This window comes from Oncorhynchus clarkii, chromosome 28 (genome assembly GCF_045791955.1).
Source record: "Oncorhynchus clarkii lewisi isolate Uvic-CL-2024 chromosome 28, UVic_Ocla_1.0, whole genome shotgun sequence".
In the NCBI taxonomy this organism is placed as follows: domain Eukaryota; kingdom Metazoa; phylum Chordata; class Actinopteri; order Salmoniformes; family Salmonidae; genus Oncorhynchus; species Oncorhynchus clarkii.
Genome location: NC_092174.1, coordinates 27,282,888 through 27,302,813, shown reverse-complemented (window position 1 = coordinate 27,302,813; position 19,926 = coordinate 27,282,888). Strand labels below are relative to the sequence as shown.

The following is a 19,926-nucleotide window of genomic DNA, read 5'->3' as shown; positions in this document are numbered from 1 at the left end:
ACACCTCCACTTCACTGACCCTCAACACTGGGGCCCCATAAGGGTACGTGCTCAACCCCCTCCTGTACTCCCTGTTCACCCATGACTGTGTGGCCATGCACGCCTCCAACTCAATCATCAAGTTTTCAGACGACACAACAGTAGTGGGCTTGATTACCAACAACTACGAGACAGCCTACAGGGAGGTGAGGGCACTCGGAGTGTGGTGTCAGGAAAACAACCTCTCACTCAACTTCAACAAAACAAAAGGAGATGATTGTGGACTTCAGGAAACAGCAAAGGGAGCACCCCCCTATCCACATCGAAGGGACAGCAGTGGAGAAGGTGGAAAGTTTGATGTTCCTCGGCGTACACATCACAGACAAACTGAAATGATCCACGCACACAGACAGTGTGGTGAAGAAGGCGCAACAGTGCATCTTCAACCGCAGGAGGCTGAAGAAATTTGGCTTGTCACCCAAAACCCTGAAACTTTTACAGATGCACAATCGAGAGCATCCTGTCGGGCTGTATCACAGCCTGGTACGGCAATTGCACAGCCCTCAACCGCAAGGCTCTCCAGAGGGTGGTGCGATGTGCACAATGCATCACCAGGGGCAAGTACCTGCCCTCCATGACACCTACACCACCCGATGTCACAGGAAGGCCAAAAAGATCAAGGACATCAACCACCCGAGCCACTGCCAGTTCACACCGCTACTATCCAGAAGGCGAGGTCAGTACTGGTGCATCAAAGCTGGGACCGAGAGACAGCTTCTATCGCAAGGCCATCAGACTGCTTAACAGCATTCACTAACTCAGAGAGGCTGCTGCCTACATTGAGACAATCACAAGTCACTTTATACAATGCCACTCTAAATAATGCCACTTTAATAATGTTTACATTTCTTACATTACTTATCACGTGTTAAAGTATTTTATACTTTCTATTGCACCTTACCAATGCCGCTCGGCCATCGCTCATCCATATACTTACATGTACATATTCTCATTCACCCCTTTTAGATTTGTGTGTATTAGGTAGTTGTTGGGGAATTGTTAGATATTACTGCACTGTCGGAACTAGAAGAACAAGCATTTCGCTACACTTGCATTAACATCTGCTAACCATGTGTATATGTGACAAATAACATTTGATTTGAAGTTGAAACCGGTCCTATCAGGGTTGGTCGGCTGCCCAATCTGGCTTGCCGACTGGTCTTATCTTGCCGGCCGATTGGTCCAATCTGGCTACTACGTGAGGGAAGAGCAAAATCCACTTGTTAAACTGTATCACAACCGGCCGTGATTGGGAGTCTCATAGGGCAGCGCACAATTGGCCCAGCGTCATCCGGGTTTCGCCGGTGTAGGCAGTCAATGTAAATATGAATGTTCTTAACTGACTTGACTAGTTAAATAAAAGGTTCAATTAAAAATTAAAAACTACATAACATTCTAATAAAATGTTCGGATCAGCTAGTATGAGCCAGCTAGAATAAAGATCTTGAGCACCCACCTCAACTTAGATAACATTTTGCCAGGCTAATTATGACCAAATATCCAAAAGGAGATTCGGTGAAAAATCTATCAATGTCAGATTTTGGTTATCAAGAAGAGTCTGCATGCTTCTCTCAAAGCAGCACGATGGCTCCGGCCCAACCAAAACGGTTCTGAGGTAACCACACACGACTTTGCTGCAAATTAGTATATCGGTTGGAAAGGACTTTGGAAGTTTTAGTAAGCAACAATTTGATACATGCCTTCAATTGCATTAGCCTACTTTATTTTAATATTGTCATCATTCAGTTGACTATAACGAAAGTGAGTTTCTCGCTCTGCATTTTTTTCTTGGCACAATGGCTGTTTCCTCATCTCCTCACTCTGCTGCCACTCGCCTCTGACGCATTGTTCTCAACAAAAGTTTTATAAAAATATAATCTGTTTTATAGAAATCAGGCTTTTTTTTTACAGGTTCGGGCTCATTTATTTTATGTAATGTCGGACCGGGGCTCAGGCATTCAAATCACCGGGCTTGGTTCGGACCGGACAAAATCAGTCTGGTTGAGAACTCTTACTAAAAGGTGTAGAATCTTAATTTGTGCCAGTTCGCTACAGCAAGAAAATAATCATTACGCAACTAAAAATTTGAATTATTGGAATAACGTCTCAGCACCAAAGGAGTGTAATTTTGTCATTATTCTGCCAGTATAATTGACCTTGGTCTAGGAGAGCTACATGGTTTGCAGTCAGTGCACATAGAAATAATATGAACTCATTCTAATTCTATGGGTGTGCAGCCATTTGTTCTAGCTCAACACCAACGCACTCTGATTTAAACTAATCGTTCAATCATTCAAATTAGAGACGTTGATTATTTGGGTCAGCATTAGTACAAAATTACACCATGTAAAGTAGCTTTCTAAGAACAGAAAAGAGAAGTAGAGACATCCTGTGTACAACAAGCATGTGACCAATAAAGACGTTGTTGCTGTCGCCCTGCTCTCTGCTAGAGGACAGTAGACTGTATATTCCCTGCCAGTTTCCTTTGATAGCCGCACCGGAGGACTCCAACCTTACACTCTTTATCCAGATACAGATGCCAGTCAGGAATTTGCTTATCCATCCATGGACGTTTTTTTCTCCCAGTGTACGGCAAATGAAATATGAATGCTTATGAATTGAGGCAATTGCCTATTCGACAGATTAAAGGTCCTACCAATGAGCCACTGTTATTAAATCCTCTGTCTCTAGGCTAGTGTAAATGAATCGTTGTAGTGTGTTTGTAATACAGATCAGGAGACATGCATTGCAGTGGCCTCATGGGTGGAATGTTATTCATATATTTCAGAACTAATAAAACATTAACACTGAAATACCAGTGTTATGTCAAACAGTTTTGTTTTATTTGAGTCTGTGATAAAGTATATACAAGTGTAATATCGGGATGCAAATTCAAAATTGAATACATTTCAACTATATTTGACATGGTACAATAAGTTATTTTTTGTAAGCCCATAACCATGTGTGTGAGGTGTATACTTTTGTTTCCAATTAGATTTGTTTAAGACTACCAAGAAAAACTCTGACCCTTATTTAGCACACTGCACTAAAAGGTTCATGTCTGCTACTGGACATTCGTGTCAGTGTTGTGTTTATTATGGTGCGTATGTGTTTTTACTCGTACTTGTGTGAGAGGTATCTCAAAAAGAGCTGGTGGTGGCACTTTTCACTGTCTTGTTAAATAAAGTCTGTTCCAGGAAGGTGTGTTTTGTCATAATTATGCTCACATCTAGTGGTTTGCAGTCCATGACTCACTAAACACCCCTCAGTCCTTGTAGTGAAGAAAAGATTTACTTTACTGGAAATACATTTTTGCATGATAGTGTTAAATAATTGTTAAAGGAAAAAAAAACTAACACTTATGTTAAATGTGGATCTCCCATTCTACATTACATTGGGACACAATTGTTTTTCCTGTCCCGGACAAACTCCTTGCCCCGCCCCTAATGATGAACTAGTGTGCCCAGACAGCAATAACAGAACAGGACTTGGGTAGAGCCTAGATTAACTAGTTTGCCTAGGCAGCAAAAACAGAAAATTGGGTAGAGCCCAGATTATGAAATAGTTTGCTCAGACAGCAAAAGAAACTTGGGTAGAGCCCAGATGCATGAGATTAGAAGACCATAGAGCAGCTGTGTTCAAGAAGCTTCTCCTTGGGGGTCGGACTCAACCAATCCCAGATCTATCCAACCCCAGTGGACCAACTCTAACCACCACATGGTTGCTGCTGTGAAACACTTTTAATTGAATGTTTTAAAAAGGATTAGGGATAAGTAAGCGATAAGATCAACACATTGTTTAAAGACATTGATTTATGTTTCGTGGCAACCTTCCCATATTGTAATTCTAATATTCTAATCAAGGCTGGAGCCTGTTGCTTTCATGAATTCCCTACGCAAACATGAGAAAATTAATCTCTGCATGAATGACTGATGACTAGATCAGCTAATGCAAACGTGGATTAGCGTCGGTTCTCCACCCAATAATTACATCCATCAATTTTAAGGTTGTTTAAATCAACATTGTTTCAGTTGCACCCAAATGATTCACTCTAAGTACAACTGTTTACTTTAACCAAGACTACAAAACACTATTTTTTATCTTTGCATCATTATATTCTCAAATAGGAAGTTAGTAATTAAATGAATGATTAAAACACCAGAGTTCAATAGTTACCCAGAGAGAGAAGGTGCATGGCAAGTTAGTTAAGTTGTGGAAAATGGGAGGAAGGTTCAATTGCTTTGTAACAGGATTGGAGGGAATGGGGGGACCTGTGTGATGGAAGACATCCCATGCAGATGACTGTCATGCATATTTAACAACCAGTTCACACACACAATGAGTCAATACCAGAAAACACATCCGTTTCTGCTTGTTTTGTCCTCCCCACTCTCTCGTTGACTTTGACTATTTGTTTAATTGCCTTGCTCACGCTCTCCCCTCTGTGTTGCACTTTTATACAGTTGTTGAATGAGTTGTGTTATTGTTGAGTGAGTAGCGAATTCACTCGTCTATTGTCATCTCTTAAAGTATCAGTAAGTACATGTGTTTGATTCTCTCTCATCTCTTTTATACATCCAGACAACAATGTTGTTTCATGTTGAGTAAAGCCACGCTGTACTAAACCAACCTGTTATCTACATTAGTAATCCAGCATCCATGTACCTGCATTAGCAACGTGTAAACAATGGTTTAAATTGGGGTGTAGAGTAAGTTGGACTGATGTGAAAGTTGGTTGGGCTTTCCATCGTCATGTGTCCAACCAATTATTACCGCACACAGAAAACAGTATTGTACCGGTTCTTCCCAATCCCTCAGGTCCTTCACTTCTGTTCCACTGTAATCTCCTCCAGCCCCCATGAATCCCTTAGGGACAACCCAGTATGTTTTAACAAAGAGTCTATCTTGACAGATAAACAGATTTTCAATTATGGAATTTATGTATATATCAACTGCCAAATATAGACCAGAGATGTAAAAAAAACTATAAAACCAGAATGAATATTTAACATTTTAGGGCCAGGCCACTTTAGCGTGTCCCGGCACCATCGCAAAGTTGATCCGAAGGTTGTCGATTTCTGAGGTCCTTTTGCTGTGCTTGGTGGCTCGCAGGGACTTCTTATGACACGCTTCCTGCTTCCGCATCTGTTTTTGAGTCATCGACTGCAGCTGGGGCTCTGTTGAGAGCTGATCCTGAGGTGCGTAAACTTTGGCTGAGGAGCTGGGGATGTTGGTACCACCATGGCAACCTCTTGGGTAGTGTCTGAAGCACTCGAAGGCATCGCTGCACTTCTCGCCGGGGCTAGTGCAGCCTCTGGACTCGGCCAGGGCTTGGCGGGCGGATGAGGTGGGGGAACAGGACTGGCCGTGGCCCGGACGTCTACAGAACGATTGGAGGCTGACCCGGGCCACCAAGTGGGAGTGGCACTTCCCCACAGCGCCCTGGGAGCAGGAGCACAGGCAGCCCTTCAGAAAGGCCCTGCAAAGGCTCACCAGGTCTCGGTACATCACCCTGCGGAAGTTAGGCCTGAGCAGCAGATAGATAATGGGGTTGTAGATGGTGGAGGACTTAGCAAACATGGCAGGCACGGCGAATGCCAAAGGTGGGATGTTATCCATGTGTCCGAACGCTGCCCACATCGACACCACGGCATAAGGGCTCCACGCTGCGAAGAAACCGATACAGACAGCGACACTCAGCTGGAGAAGAAAACATTGAAAAGAAAAGGTGGGAAGGAAAGAGAGCACAAATGTAAACAGTTCAACGAGGTCTATTGGCAGATTGCACTCCATACCCAACTGCCTGACTCCCAAGGATTAAATGATTGAAACAGGCCATTGAGATTCTTTTAACGTCAAGGTTTAAAGCAAGGGACATCAGAGCCTACCTGACTGCCATTGATTGGATGGAGAGAGTAAAAAAAAGATATAGGTGAAGCATTGTTGTATGGATCACGGCATGGCCGGGGGTTGCTGAGGAGTATTTTTCACCCCTAATAAAAGGCCTAGTTCACAGATTTTTGAAATAAAAAATGTAAAAGCTTTGAGGGTGAGCAGTCAATAAGTTTTGCGTTCATCCAGTGTGTTACTCTGGCTCACTTTATTTTGACTACATTTCCATATACGTAGGAGATTCATTTTTTTGTTTCGGCTCATTCCAAGGGGAGGAGAGTTATAGAAGCATATGTGTGTTTTTCAAAACTTGTGAATTTTAGACAACTATAAAAAATAAATAAATATATGTTTAATTTATTTTTATTTTTTTAAATTAGCCCATACACACACAGTGCATTCAGCAAGTATTCAGACCTTGACCTTTTTCACATTTTGTTATAGCCTTATTCTAAAATGATAAAATATCCCCCCATCATCATCTACACACATTACCCAATAATGACAAAGCAAAAGCAGGTTTCTTAAATGTTTAAAAAAGCGGAAATACCTTATTTACATAAGTATTCAGACCCTTTGCTATGAGACGCCAAATTGAGCTCAGGTGCATCCTGTTTCCATTGATGATCCTTGAGATGTTTCTACAACTTGATTGGAGTCCACCTGTGGTAAATTCAATTTATTGGACATGATTTGGAAAAGGCACACACATTTGACAGTTCATGTCAGAGCAAAAACCAAGCCATGAGGTCGAAGGAATTGTCTGTAGAGCTCCGAAAAAGGATTGTGTCGAGGCAGAGATCCGGGGAAGAGTACCAAAAAATGTCTGCATCATTTAAGGTCCGCAAGAACACAGTGGCCTCCATCATTGTTAAATTGAATTTTGGAACCACCAAAACTCACCCTAGAGCTGGCTGCCTGGCCAATCTGAGCAATCAGGGGAGAGGTACCTTGGTCAGGGAGGTGACCAAGAACCCGATGGTCACTCTGTCAGAGCTTCAGCGGTCCTCTTTGGAGATGGGAGAACCTTCCAGAAGGACAACCAACTCTGCAACACTCAACCAATCAGGCCTTTATGGTAGAGTGGCCAGACGGTAGCCACTCCTCAGTAAAAGGCACATGACACCCACTTGGAGTTTGCCAAAAGGCACTTAATGGACTCAGACCATGAGAAAGAAGATTCTCTGGTCTGATGAAACCAAGAATGAACTCTTTGGCATGAATGTGAAGCGTCACGTCTGGAGGAAACCAGGCACCATCCCTACGGTGAAGCATGGTGGTAGCAGCATGTTTTTCAACAGCTGCAGGGACTAATCATGGTTAGTCAGGATCAAGGTAAAGATGAATGGAGCAAAGTACAGAAAGATCCTTGATGAAAACCTGCTCCAGGGCGCTCAGGACCTCAGACTGGTGAAGTTTCACCTTCCAACAGGACAAGGACCCTAAGGACACATCCAAGATAACGCAGGAGCTGCTTCGGGACAAGTCTCTGAATGTCCTTGAGTGGCCCAGCCAGAGCCCCTTGAACAATGTCGAACATCTCTGTAGAGACCTGAGAATAGCTGTGCAGCAACGCTCCCCATCCAACCTGACAGAGCTTGATAGGATCTGAAGAGAAGAATGGGAGAAACTCCCAAATACAGGTGTGCCAAACTTGTAGCATCATACCCAAGAAGACTCGAGGCTGTAATCACTGCCAAAGGTGCTTCAACAAAGTACTGAGTAAAGCGTCTGAATATTTATGTAAGTGATATTTCTTTATTTTTAATACATTTGCAAAAATGTCAACCTGTTTTTGCTTTATCATTATGGGGTATTGTGTGTAGATTGAGTAAAAAAAAACAATTTAATCAATTTTAGAATAAGGCTGTTACGTAACAAAATGTGGAGGAAGTCAAGGGGACTGATCACTTTCTCGTAAAAGCATGTCTGACATGTATTGGGATGCACAATCGTGGATTGATTTAAACCAGTAGGAGAATCTTAAAAGTAATTATAAAACTCACAAGCAGCCAGTGCAGAGACCTTAAATCGGTAGAATGTGTGCTCTCCATCTTGTCTTGGTCAGTACCCATGCTGCAGAATTCTGTAAGCTTTGCAGTGTACCAATAGCTTTCTTGGATAGACCAGACACGGCCTGACTCTCCCTGTGCTTTGGCTCCAACAATAAGTACCTCAGTCTTGTCTTGATTTAGCTGGAGAAGCTTCCAGTATTTAAATCACATATACAGTCTAATAATTTTTCCATGGAGCTAAAATCCTCTGAAACAGAAATGCAACGTTGTGTATTGTCTGCGTAGCAGTGAAAATGAATGCTGTGCTTTCTGAACAGTACCAGACCCAAAATCAAACCTCGTGGAACGCCACATGCAATATGCATTTGAGTTATGTTCACTAAGTGAGACAACACACAACAAATAGGTCCTGAAACCAATTTAGAACAGGACCGGAGATGCCAACCCACCTCTCCAGTCTGTCCAGAAGGACATCATGGTCAACAGTGTTGAATGCAGCACTTAAAGTACAAGGAGAGAGAGCTGTTTGGCAACTGTGTTGGCTCTAAGATCATTTAGCACTTTAAGGCTGTCTCTGTGATGTGGTGGGCCCGAAAACCTGATAGGAAATTTTCTACAGTTGGCACTTAAATAATGTAGCTGTTTGAAAACCAATTGATCCAGAACTTTGCTTAAGAATGGAAGGTTGGCGATTTAGCCATTTTTGACCAGAGCTGAAGAATATAGATTACTTTTGGAGAGAGAAACAGAGGGAGATGGGGCTGAGCGCTACAACGAGTCCCCTGTCTCTGAGATGCTTTGATTTGGATGGCTAGTAGATTATCCCCCAGCAGATCTGTCCTATCGCTTTGTTCCTCCAAATTAGTTTTATTCTGACCCCTGGGGCCTCTTTTTAATATGCCGATGGCGTTGGAATCAAGCCTCAGAGAAGAGAGTCCCCAGCCAGTGTGTTTCCCGATAATATTTGCACCAATAATCACAGGTATGAACGGATGAGCAGGGGCCGTCACCCCTGAAGCAGGGCTGGTAGCAAGGTGAAGGTGTGTGTGTGTTCTATTGGCACATACTATACAGGGCGGAGAGGATGAGGGCTCTTATAAAGCTCTTATGGGGGGATTATACAGGAACACAGTAATGCAGGAGAGGGAGAGAGAGCAAAAGGACAAAATGAAGCATCATTATTGTTAGCCATTTTCTGCAGTATTAATTAGGGAATGTCTTGAGAGTACTGACTGAGCGTCCTATTCATGACATTAACCCAGACAGGACACATCTGTATAGTGCCATTCTCCTATTCCCTGTCCAACTACAAACCTCCTATTACAATACGTGAAGTGGCCCTAGTTGTGAGTATACAATAGGCAATTTAATTACTTTCCCAAAATGGATCAACCAAACAAATGTATTTATCCCTTTTTAAATCAACAGTTGTCACAGCATGCTTTACAGTGAGACCACACCATGCTCACCTTCACAATAACATCCTGGATGTTGCTCATCTTGGTCTGCCGGGCCTCGTGATGCTCCATGGCCTTATGGGAGGCTCGGACCGTCATCAGGATGCCCGTGTAGGACGCCACGATGACACAGCAGGGCACGATGTAGCACAAGACAAAGAGCGCCGCCGTGTAGGAGCGGGCCACGGGATGCAGGTTGGACAGGCGCCAGTCGATGCAGCAGGCTGTGCCGTAGGGCTCCGGACCATACTCACCCCAGTGGGCCAGAGGGGAGCAGGCGAACACCAGGGCCCAAGCCCATGCACAGGCTATCAGTAGACGGCCGTGGACGGCGTTGAACCGGTTACCTGGACGGATGGATGGGGATATGGACAGTCAGTTTAAAGCTGCAATATGTAACTTATTTGGCGACCCGACCCCATTCACATAAAAATTTGTTATAGATCTGTCATTCGCATAGAAAACAAGTCAAAGAATCCATCCATCGGTTCTATGCTTTCTGTTTCATTTTAACGGCTTTCAGTTTAGTACACCAGCTTCAAACAGCTGAAAATATAATATTTTGGGTTATTGAAAATATATATTTCACAGCGCTTTAGATGGTGCAATGATTATCATAAACTGAAATTAGGCAAACCATTGTCATTTTAGCAACCAGGAAGTGGCAGCGTGATTTCTGCATATTGCACCTTTAATAGGGTAGCATGGTCATCATTAGAGAATCTGGGGTGGATTTGCGGAGGAACATGAGGTTTCTCAAAGTGAACATGTCATAGGGTAATATTTTGAGAAGTACACATTTTTCTGAACTGTTTAATGCTACGAGGGGTTATTTCCCAATTCCCAGGCCTGGATATGTAGAGTGCACATGGAATTTACTAAATATATGGATAACTATTTCAGAACAGCAATGAATAACTAAATTGTTCAAATTGGTTAAGTGTGTCTCGGGCTAAAACATCCAAGCAGATGCAATTTCAGTACCATTGCAAAAAAGGACATTCTCAGAATTTAAAACTGAATAGCACCGTTTTTTGGCAACATCATAAGCCACACTAATTGAGTGTTGGCTAGTCGCTAGTGGACACTCATTAGCCATCAAAGCAGTGGCTGATGAGTGTTTGGTCACTGTGGAATTATGTAGTTCTTAAATTGTCACAGTCAATAAATCAAAAGTCACCCACTTAGGATCAGTACATTTCAAAACGATGTCAATTCCATGGGCAAGACTAAGGCCAGGCTCTTTGATAACTTACCGTAGAGAGGATAACATACTTTCACAAAACACACCATGCTCAACAGGGTGAGAGTTGTTAGACTGCAGACTCCAAACAACATGCCGCAGAACGCGTAGATCAAACACACTGTTTTCCCAAACAGCCACCTGAGAGAGGGGAGGGAGAGGAGAGAAAGGGGTAGAGGGGTAAAGACCGAGAGACCGAGGGAGTGAAAGAGGAAAAGGAGGAAGAAAGTGTGAGAATGACCGAGACAGAAAGAAAGAGTCGGAGATGGAACACTAGTAATTTGTTTAGCACTCCACTGTGGCTTGGCAGTACTGCAAGTGGTCTTTCATGCTGAACCGAACTGCACTCTGCTGGCTTGGACATTTCCTTTTCACTTGATCCTTTCCAGGAGGTTCTAGTGGATAAGTAACCAGGTCAGCACAGTTCGGCTTGGCTGGAGTGTAAAACTGCATACAGTACCAGACCTGGGTACTTCCTAATTTCACTGTTATTTGTACAGTACCTGTGGTAGATATTTGCTAGGCTTGGCTATGTAGTGTAAACAGGTGTGTGCAGTACCTATGGTAGATGCTGGAGGTGATGGCCATGGGGTAGAGGGACAGGGTTAGACTCATGTCGCTGATGGCCAGGTTGATTATGAAGAACTCAGCAGGTTTGAGCAGGTGCTTCTTCTTGTAGGAGATGTATAGCAGTGTGCTGTTGCTAAACAGAGAGCACATGCCTGCAGACCAGAGAGAGATATCCCTCAGTATCCTGCTGTGAGAATTACCACAGACAGACAGCTGAAGACAACAACTAGAGGTGTATACTGTTGAGGTCGGAAGTTTACATACACCTTAGCCAAATGCATTTAAACTCAGTTTCACAATTCCTGACATTAAATTATATTAAAAAGTCCCTGTCTTAGGTCAGTTTGGATCACCACTTTATTTTAAGAATGTGAAATGTCAGAATAATAGTAGAGTGATTTATTTCAGCTTTTATTTCTTTCATCACATTCCCAATGGGTCAGAAGTTTAAATACACTCAATTATTATTTGGTAGCATTGCCTTTAAATTGTTTAACTTGGGTCATATGTTTTGGGTAGCCTTCCACAAGCTTCCCACAATAAGTTGGGTGAATTTTGGCCAATTCCTCCTGGCAGAGCTGGTGTAACGGAGTCAGGTTTGTAGGCCTCCTTGCTCGCACACGCTTTTTCAGTTCTGCCCACACATTTTCTATAAGATTGAGGTCAGGGCTTTGTGATGGGCACTCAAATACCTTGACTTTGTTGTCCTTAAGCCATTTTGCCACAACTTTGGAAGTATGCTTGGGGTCATTGTCCATTTGGCAGACTCATTTGCGACCAAGCTTTTAACTTCCTGACTGATGTCTTAAGATGTTGCTTCAATATATCCACATAATTTTCCTGCCTCATGATCCCATCTATTTTGTGAAGTGGACCAGTTCCTCCTGCAGCAAAGCACCCCCACAAAATGATGCTGCCACCCCCGTGGTTCACGGTTGGGATGGTGTTCCTCAGCTTGCAAGACTCCCCCTTTTTCCTCCAAACATAACGATGGTCATTATGGACAAACAGTTCTATTTTTGTTTCATCAGACCAGAGGACATTTCTCCAAAAAGTATGATCTTTGTCACCACGTGCAGTTGCAAACCGTAGTCTGACATTTTATGGCAGTTTTTGAGCAGTGACTTCTTCCTTGCTGGGCGGCCTTTCAGGTTATGTCGATATAGGACTCGTTTTACTGTGGATATAGATACTTTTGTACCCGTTTCCTCCAGCATCTTCACAAGGTCCTTTGCTGTTCATCTGGGATTGATTTGCACTTTTCGCACCAAAGTACGTTAATCTCTAGGAGACAGAACGTGTCTACTTCCTGAGCGGTAAAAAAACTGCGTGGTCCCATGGTGTTTATACTGGCATACTATTGTTTGTACAGATGAACGTGGTACCGTCGGGCGTTTGGAAATTGCTTCCAAGGATGCTCAAGACTTGTGGAGGCCTACAAAAAAAATTCTTAGATCTTGGCTGATTTCTTTTGATTTTCCCATGATGTCAAGCAAAGAGGCACAGAGTTTGAAGGTAGGCCTTGAAAGACATCCACAGGTACACCTCCAATTGACTTAAATTGTCATTTAGCCTATCAGAAGCTTCTAAAGCCATGACATAATTTTGGGGAATTTTCCAAGCTGTTTAAAGGCACAGTCAACTTAGTGTATGTAAACTTCTGACCCACTGGAATTGTGATACAGTGAATTATTAGTGAAATAATCTAAACAATTGCAAAAATTACTTGGGTCACGCAAAGTAGATGTCTTAACCGACTTGCCAAAACTATAGTTTGTTAACAAGAAATGTGTGGAGTGGTTGAAAAACAAGTTTTAATGACTCCAATCTAAGTGTATGTAAATTTCCAACTTCAATTGTACATACGTAGAACTAAAAATACTAGAACAGGAATGGATGTACTGTCAAGTGACCATCGTCTGGGGGTATGTCCATTCTAGTAATTCTATTTATATGCCTAAAAACAGTACAGTTAAGGAACATGTTTGAAATAAATACAAATAAATCCCAGTGTTCAGAAGGAATATTAAGTGAAGTGTTCAGAGACACTGATGTGTTTTAACAGCTCTCTTCAGAGCTTAATGCTATAGTCTGTATTAGATATGAAAAGTTTCCAGTAATGCTTTCAAGATCAAAGCCGTCGGTGGAAAGCTAGCTAGTCAATCTGGGTGAGATTTCTACAGCGTTGTGGCCTTGGCGCACAACTCAACCATCGACAGAACTAACGCCCCACGGCCTCATCTCTTTTCAGAACCTAAGATGAGACACATGTATTTCTGTGTGTCTTGGGGAATACAGATTCCCTCCACACTCTTACACACAAACTTAGTCCCACTGTACAGTCTGGCATCATGTTGAGTTGGTGGACATGTCTCAGCTGAAGCAGAATTATCCTCACAGCAGGAAGCTGACAGAGTAGGTCATGTTACAGTACAATAAGATTCTTCATCCTCTTGTTTCTGCCTACAGTACATTTATTTGAATCAAAGCAGCGTGGCTCTGTTTTCCGTCACAGGTGGCTAACTGGGGGTGTAAGTGAATCCTTTTTGAAGAGAGCTTTCTTACCAAACACTGCATACACTATAGCTACTGTTATATCTGCTGCCACGGGTATGTTTGAATGGAATGCAATGTCGTCAATGCTCGCTAACACACCCATCTGAAATGGAAGAGAAGAGAGAGTTACATAGGTGTACTGAACATGATCAATACCCTCTCTCTCACCAATATGTGGAGTTGACTACATCAAAAGAAGTTGGTTTCAATAAAATTATCTATCTACATCCATTCATCCTCCAAGTCATGTGGTCCAGTGATGTAAGGAAAGGCCTAGTTAAGCTGCAGCTGGCCCAGAACAGTGGCATGTCTGGCTCTTTATTGTAATCAGAGGGCTAATATAAATACTATGCATGCCAGTCTCTCTTGGCTAAGAGTTGAGGAGAGTGACTGTTTCTTATAAAAGTAGTGATGTAATGTGTTTCATGTTGTGTGCACCCCAGGAAGAGTAGCTGCTGCTTTCACAACAGCTAATGGGGATCCTGATAAAATACTAAATACCAAGAAAGGTTGAATACCTCACATGTCCAGTCTGTTTTCACCTTGGTGTACTGTGAGGTTTACTGACAAGTTTACCTTTTCCCCTCAGTGTTGCATGCAAGCAAATCAGAGAACATCCATGACCATACATCACCAAAATGTTGTATTGTTAACAGAAAGATGACTAAGAACTATTTTTGAGTACATCCATTTCTCTGTGTATGTGAAACCATATTTTTTTTTACATGTATTCAATTTAGAGTTCACATGTTAACAACCACTTGTCATCTATGCATAGTCACTTGAATTAACTCTACGTGTACATACTACCTCTACTAACCGGTGCCCCCGCACAGGCACCCACCTGTATATATTGTTAGTTTTTACTGCTGCTCTTTAACAGGCAATAGCTGATGTTTTGCCGGTGTGGGATGTGGAACTGCATTGGAGGAGCTTTCCAATCGGGGAGCAGCTGCTCTTGTGATTGTAATGAAGTCACACCCTCCCACTCGTGTTAGAAATTCAGAACGAGTAGGTTATAGGCCTATAGAAATAATGACGCTCAAATAGAAATTAATTATTTCGTTTAATGATTTTCAATCAGCCTAATTGAGGTGTAGATTACACATGTGTTCAACTTGTAAACAAGGATGCATTGGATTTATTATTTACTTGCAACCTCTTGGTTACTAGTCAAACGTTCTAACCACTAGGCTACCTGCCGCCCCAAATGAGTGTTCGATGGACTTATTTGACAGAAGTCAATGCAGCTACTCTATCAAATTGGATATAATGTAAAGTGTAGACCATAACACGCAATTTAGAACACTGCTTTAAATCAGTCACCCTAGGGATATGTTTAATTGAAATGTCTTTACTTACAATCCAATTTAACTCCGTTCAAGCCTTGAGCGTCATTTAAAAGCTGAACACGTCAACTCTGAAAGGTAATTAATTGCAGCCATGTGCTAACTCGGATTTGATGGATCTTAATGTTTTGTAGCGGAGTTTCACACCTGCTGTGAATAACTTTAATCCCACCGCCTATATATTTTTTTTCACTTCAGTGGAACTGAGATGATATGGAGTGATAATTAATTTTGTGTGGGGTCTTTTTTTATTAATGGCTATCCTGACAACTCAGTGGTTCAGATTTTTGCAAGCGTTTCGTGGAATCCTGGATTGGTTTATTTTTTGAGGCATATAAACCCGGTCTAGAAGTGCAAGACTTCAGGATCAGAGCTCAATTGGGTCATTATTCTCGAAGCATCAGCCCCAGTGGTGCTTGAATGAACAGCAAAACAGTTATTTTATTGACATGAAAAATGATTTGATACCAACTCGTGCATATTCAGCTTTTTAAACTCGATGCTACAGAACTATTGAATCCCAATTTCAATAATTTCGCATGCAACAACAAAAGACGAGTAAAGGCTATTTCAAGTTCGTACCTTGTCAGAGTGTGCTGCTGGATGTAAGGTATGTTGCTTGAAAGCCCCGGAAAGTTACCTGAAGATGCTGTTATTTAGCCTCCATAATACCACATTGGTCATGTCCAGCGGTGCGGTAACCCAGGTGGTAATTCAATTGGTTGTCAAATATGCGCAGACAACAATAAACTACACGGGTCTCCGAAAGGCTGAGCGCTCATAAGTGAACGGTCCTTGAATGTGGCATAGCGCCTGTGTGTGAATTGGGTTATACTCATCGAAATCAGTCCTGTCCACCTTTTAAAGCTTACTAGACTTGATTTGTCAAAACATCATACTGAATTAATTTAACAGCATGATGCTTCTGTTCATTGCTGACGTCCAGTGCAAATTCGTAGAATCCTGGAGCGAAAGGGAGCCCGGGCTTTTACGCACATTGATACTGATTCTCCAATTACCTCCCTGTTAAATCGTTTCCTGCATGCTGTGTGAGTGTCTCCCGTCATATACTATGGATGTTAACACTAGTCTAATTATTCCTACAGGCCGTGTGTACTGGTCCGTCACTATTAAATTAAATTCCAAATGGATTTTAATGTTCTGTAATTACATTGGACAACATTCCTAGAGGGTTCAATAGGTCAACAACTAGGGTGTTCAATACATTTTCAACTTTATAAAGAATTTTTTAAAGTATTCTGATTAGGGACTATACATGATTGCGGCAGGTAGCCTAGTGGTTAGAGCGTTGGACTAGTAACAAAGGTTAACAAGGTAAAAAATAGTTTTTGTTCTTTTATTTATTTAACCAAGTAGGCAAGTTGAGAACAAGTTCTCATTTACAATTGCGACCTGGCCAAGATAAAGCAAAGCAGTTCGACACAGAGTTACACATGGAGTAAAACAAACAGTCAATAATACAGTAGAAAAGTATATACAATGTGAGCAAATGAGGCGAGATGGGAGGTAAAGGCAAAAAAAAAAGGCCATGGTGGCGAAGTAAATACAATATAGCAAGTAAAACACTGGAATGGTAGATTTTCAGTGGAAGAATGTGCAAGGTAGAGATAATTGGGTGCAAAGGTGCAAAATAAATACAGTAGGGGAAGAGGTAGTTGTTTGGCCTAAATTATAGATGGGCTATGTACAGGTGCAGTAATCTGTGAGCTGCTCAAAGCTAGTGAGGGAGATATGTTTCCAGTTTCAGAGATTTTTGTAGTTCGTTCCCATCATTTGGCAGCAGAGAACTGGAAGAACTGACTTGCCTAGTTAAATAAAGGTTACGAACAAATTCTTGTAATGCCAGCCTACCAAACGGCCGAAGCCCTCCTGCCGGGACGGGGGCTGGGATTGAAAATAATAAAAGAAAAATAGGACAAATCACATCACGACGAGACAATTTAAAGACCTATGACAAGCAAGGCAGCAACAAAACATGGTACCGGCACAAAACATGGTACAAAGATTGGGCACAGACAACAGCAAAGGGCAAGAAGGTAGCGACAACAATACATCACGCAAAGCAGACAACTCTCAGTAAGAATGTCCATGATTGAGTCCTTGAATGAAGAAATTGAGCAGCTCGTTCCAGTCGCTACCTGCAGCGAACTGAAAAGAGGAGCAACCCAGGGATGCACATTTCAAAGAAAATGATCAAACCATTGAATACAATCAGAAAATGTTTTTCGAACCGAGTGGGGACGTGAGTGAAGGATGACTGCATGCAATGTTTGAAATTATAAATGAAGCCTTACATACCATTGACATGGTGTTTTCTGTCAGCCAATTAGATGTTTTTTTTAACTAGGCAAATCAGTTAAAAGAATTAGGCTACAACATAAGTTAATTGCATATCCCCCCACGTAACCTTAAATCGATTCGAATGTAAGGATTAAGTCAAAAGTGCATACATTTTCAATTTGCCACAGAAAACGACATTGGTCATACCTTGAAAGATGAGATTAATTATACTGAAACAAATTGTATCTATGGAGACCGGGGGAAGTTACCTGTTTTAAAGGTGCCACATGGTCAATCTGACGTCTGCATTGACCGTGGAGCATTTACAGTGATATGGCTTCTGTAGAAGTCAGGCATTCTTACTTCTTGCGCTTCCCAGCGCAGAGCTGTTGGGAAGGAAGTGAAAGTGTTCATACAGGACCTCCCGCCCTCACTTACGGTCAACCAATCGTTAGTCTGCATTGTCAGTTCTATTTGTGACGCAAATCGCGCTGCAAGTCCTGCCTCTCCCATCTCCTCACTGGTTTATAGAAGCAGGTACCCATGTGCCATCTCGTCATTGGTTATACCCACGTGGGTGACTGAAAGATGAGTGAGGTCTGTGGCAGTAATGCACCAAATTTATGAAAGTTGCCAATCGCAATATAAAGTCAAGAGAAGAAAAAGCCTAGAAGGAAGAGCGATGACTAGAAATGTGTGAATTAATTGTCGGAGTAGAGGACCTTGTGCATTTCAGGTAAATTAACAACTCAATATTTATATCCCAGGACAAATTAGCTAGCAACAGCAAGCTAGCTAAATAAGACACATTAGCTAGCAAGTGCAAGCTAGCTAAATTGCCATAAATGTTTAATGCTTTTCAACCTGTCCCCAAATTAATATAATTGGTTCAGAGTTTGTTTTGATATTTTTTTTTATGTTACCCCTTTTTCTCCCCAATTTCGTGGTATCCAATTGTTTTTTAGTAGCTACTATCTTGTCTCATTGCTACATCTCCCGTACGGGCTCGGGAGAGACAAAGGTTGAAAGTCATGCGTCCTCCGATACACAACCCAACCAAGCAGCACTGCACAGCGCGCATCCAACCCAGAAGCCAGCCACACCAATGTGTCGGAGGAAACACTGTGCACCTGGCAACCTGATATTTTAACCTGCGTGTTGTGATCGTGTTTGGTGTGGCGGGACAAAATACATTTATGCACGATGGCGCATGCGCGCAGCCGGTTTGGGTTCCATGTTAGCCCTTGGCAACACAGACGCTCGCGTGCAGAGTGGGTGCAATAATTGAATAATATAGATTTCTAAATTTATTTTGCAATGCTCACGCACTGTGAGTGGTGTAGTCAGCCTGTAAGGCACTGCATTGCAGTAGTAGCTGTGCTACAAGAGAACCTGGTTTGAGTCCAGGCTCTGTCGCAACCGGCCTCAACCGGGAGACGCATGGGACGGTGCACAATTGGCCAAGCATCGTCCGGGTTAGGGGAGGGTTTGGCCAGCAGGGATGTTTTTGTCCTTTGTCCAATCGTGCACTAGCGACTCCTGTGGCAGGCCGGGTGCAGTGCATGCTGACACAGTCACCTGGTGTACAGTGCTCCCTCTGACACTTTTGTGCGACTAGCTTCTGGGTTAAGTGGGCATTGTGTCAAGAAGCAGTGCGGCTTGCCTGGTTGTGTTTCGGAGGATGCACGGCTCTCAACCTTCGCCTCTCCCGAGTCCAGACAGGAGTTGCAGAGATGGGACAAGACTGTACCAATTGGATGCCACGTAATTGGGGAGAAAATACGGAAGACCGGGGTTAAATTCTTTGCTTCAATTAGTTTCTCCCACCTATTTGTATCCCCTCAGTTATGAAATGACAGTCTCAATAAAATGTCAAAATACCTCAAATATATTTAAAATAATTTATGCAGTCATATCAATGATTTGTTAAATACATTTGACCAAAAGAATGTAATAATAAATCCAACTTAATATGTTGCTCAAAATGTCAGTATCTTTCATGACAATAACAAAAGAGAGAAAATTAGTGATTTAACTCATTAGAAGTTAGACACTTTTTTTTGACTTTATGGTTCTTTCACACAATGTTGTATGCATGTTCTGAGGACAGACAGCTCTGGAGCTCACAGCATAGGAATGAAACCCTTTAGATACCACGATTCGCTGGGATTGGATGCTAAGGGGGTCTGGCTTGAATTCACCCACTTAGACACAGCTACTCATCCGTAGCTTGGGTAGAAAATGATTTCTTTGTCTTCAAACTTGTTGCGTTCTGGGTTCGTTGACTTTTTAGACCTTGGCTGCAGCTTGGGTCACGTAGTCTTGTCTATAAATTCTATACTCACAGGTTTTATACCCTTGGGTCAGAAGTGGGCGTAACTGCCTTTAGGGCAATTCTCCTGGCGTACCAAGTTAATTAATGAGGCAAGGTCTAGATTTTACTCAAATCCAATTTTAGACAACTAACTTAACATTTCATCTTTACCAAAACATTCCCTTTGATT

The 19,926-nt window shown here is 42.3% G+C and overlaps 1 protein-coding gene across 1 annotated transcript; it reads right to left on the bottom strand.

The window, feature by feature from the left end:
* Nucleotides 1-5,052: 5,052 nt before the first annotated feature.
* On the bottom strand, nucleotides 5,053-17,776 carry LOC139387280 (opsin-5-like). The gene is made up of 6 exons (XM_071133394.1): nucleotides 17,692-17,776; nucleotides 13,782-13,875; nucleotides 11,206-11,368; nucleotides 10,660-10,787; nucleotides 9,416-9,750; nucleotides 5,053-5,739 (listed from the first exon to the last, which is right to left on the bottom strand). The coding sequence occupies exons 1-6, from the start codon at nucleotides 17,743-17,745 to the stop codon at nucleotides 5,053-5,055; spliced, it is 1,461 nt and encodes a 486-aa protein (XP_070989495.1). The 5' UTR covers nucleotides 17,746-17,776.
* Between the last annotated feature and the right edge of the window lie 2,150 nt (nucleotides 17,777-19,926).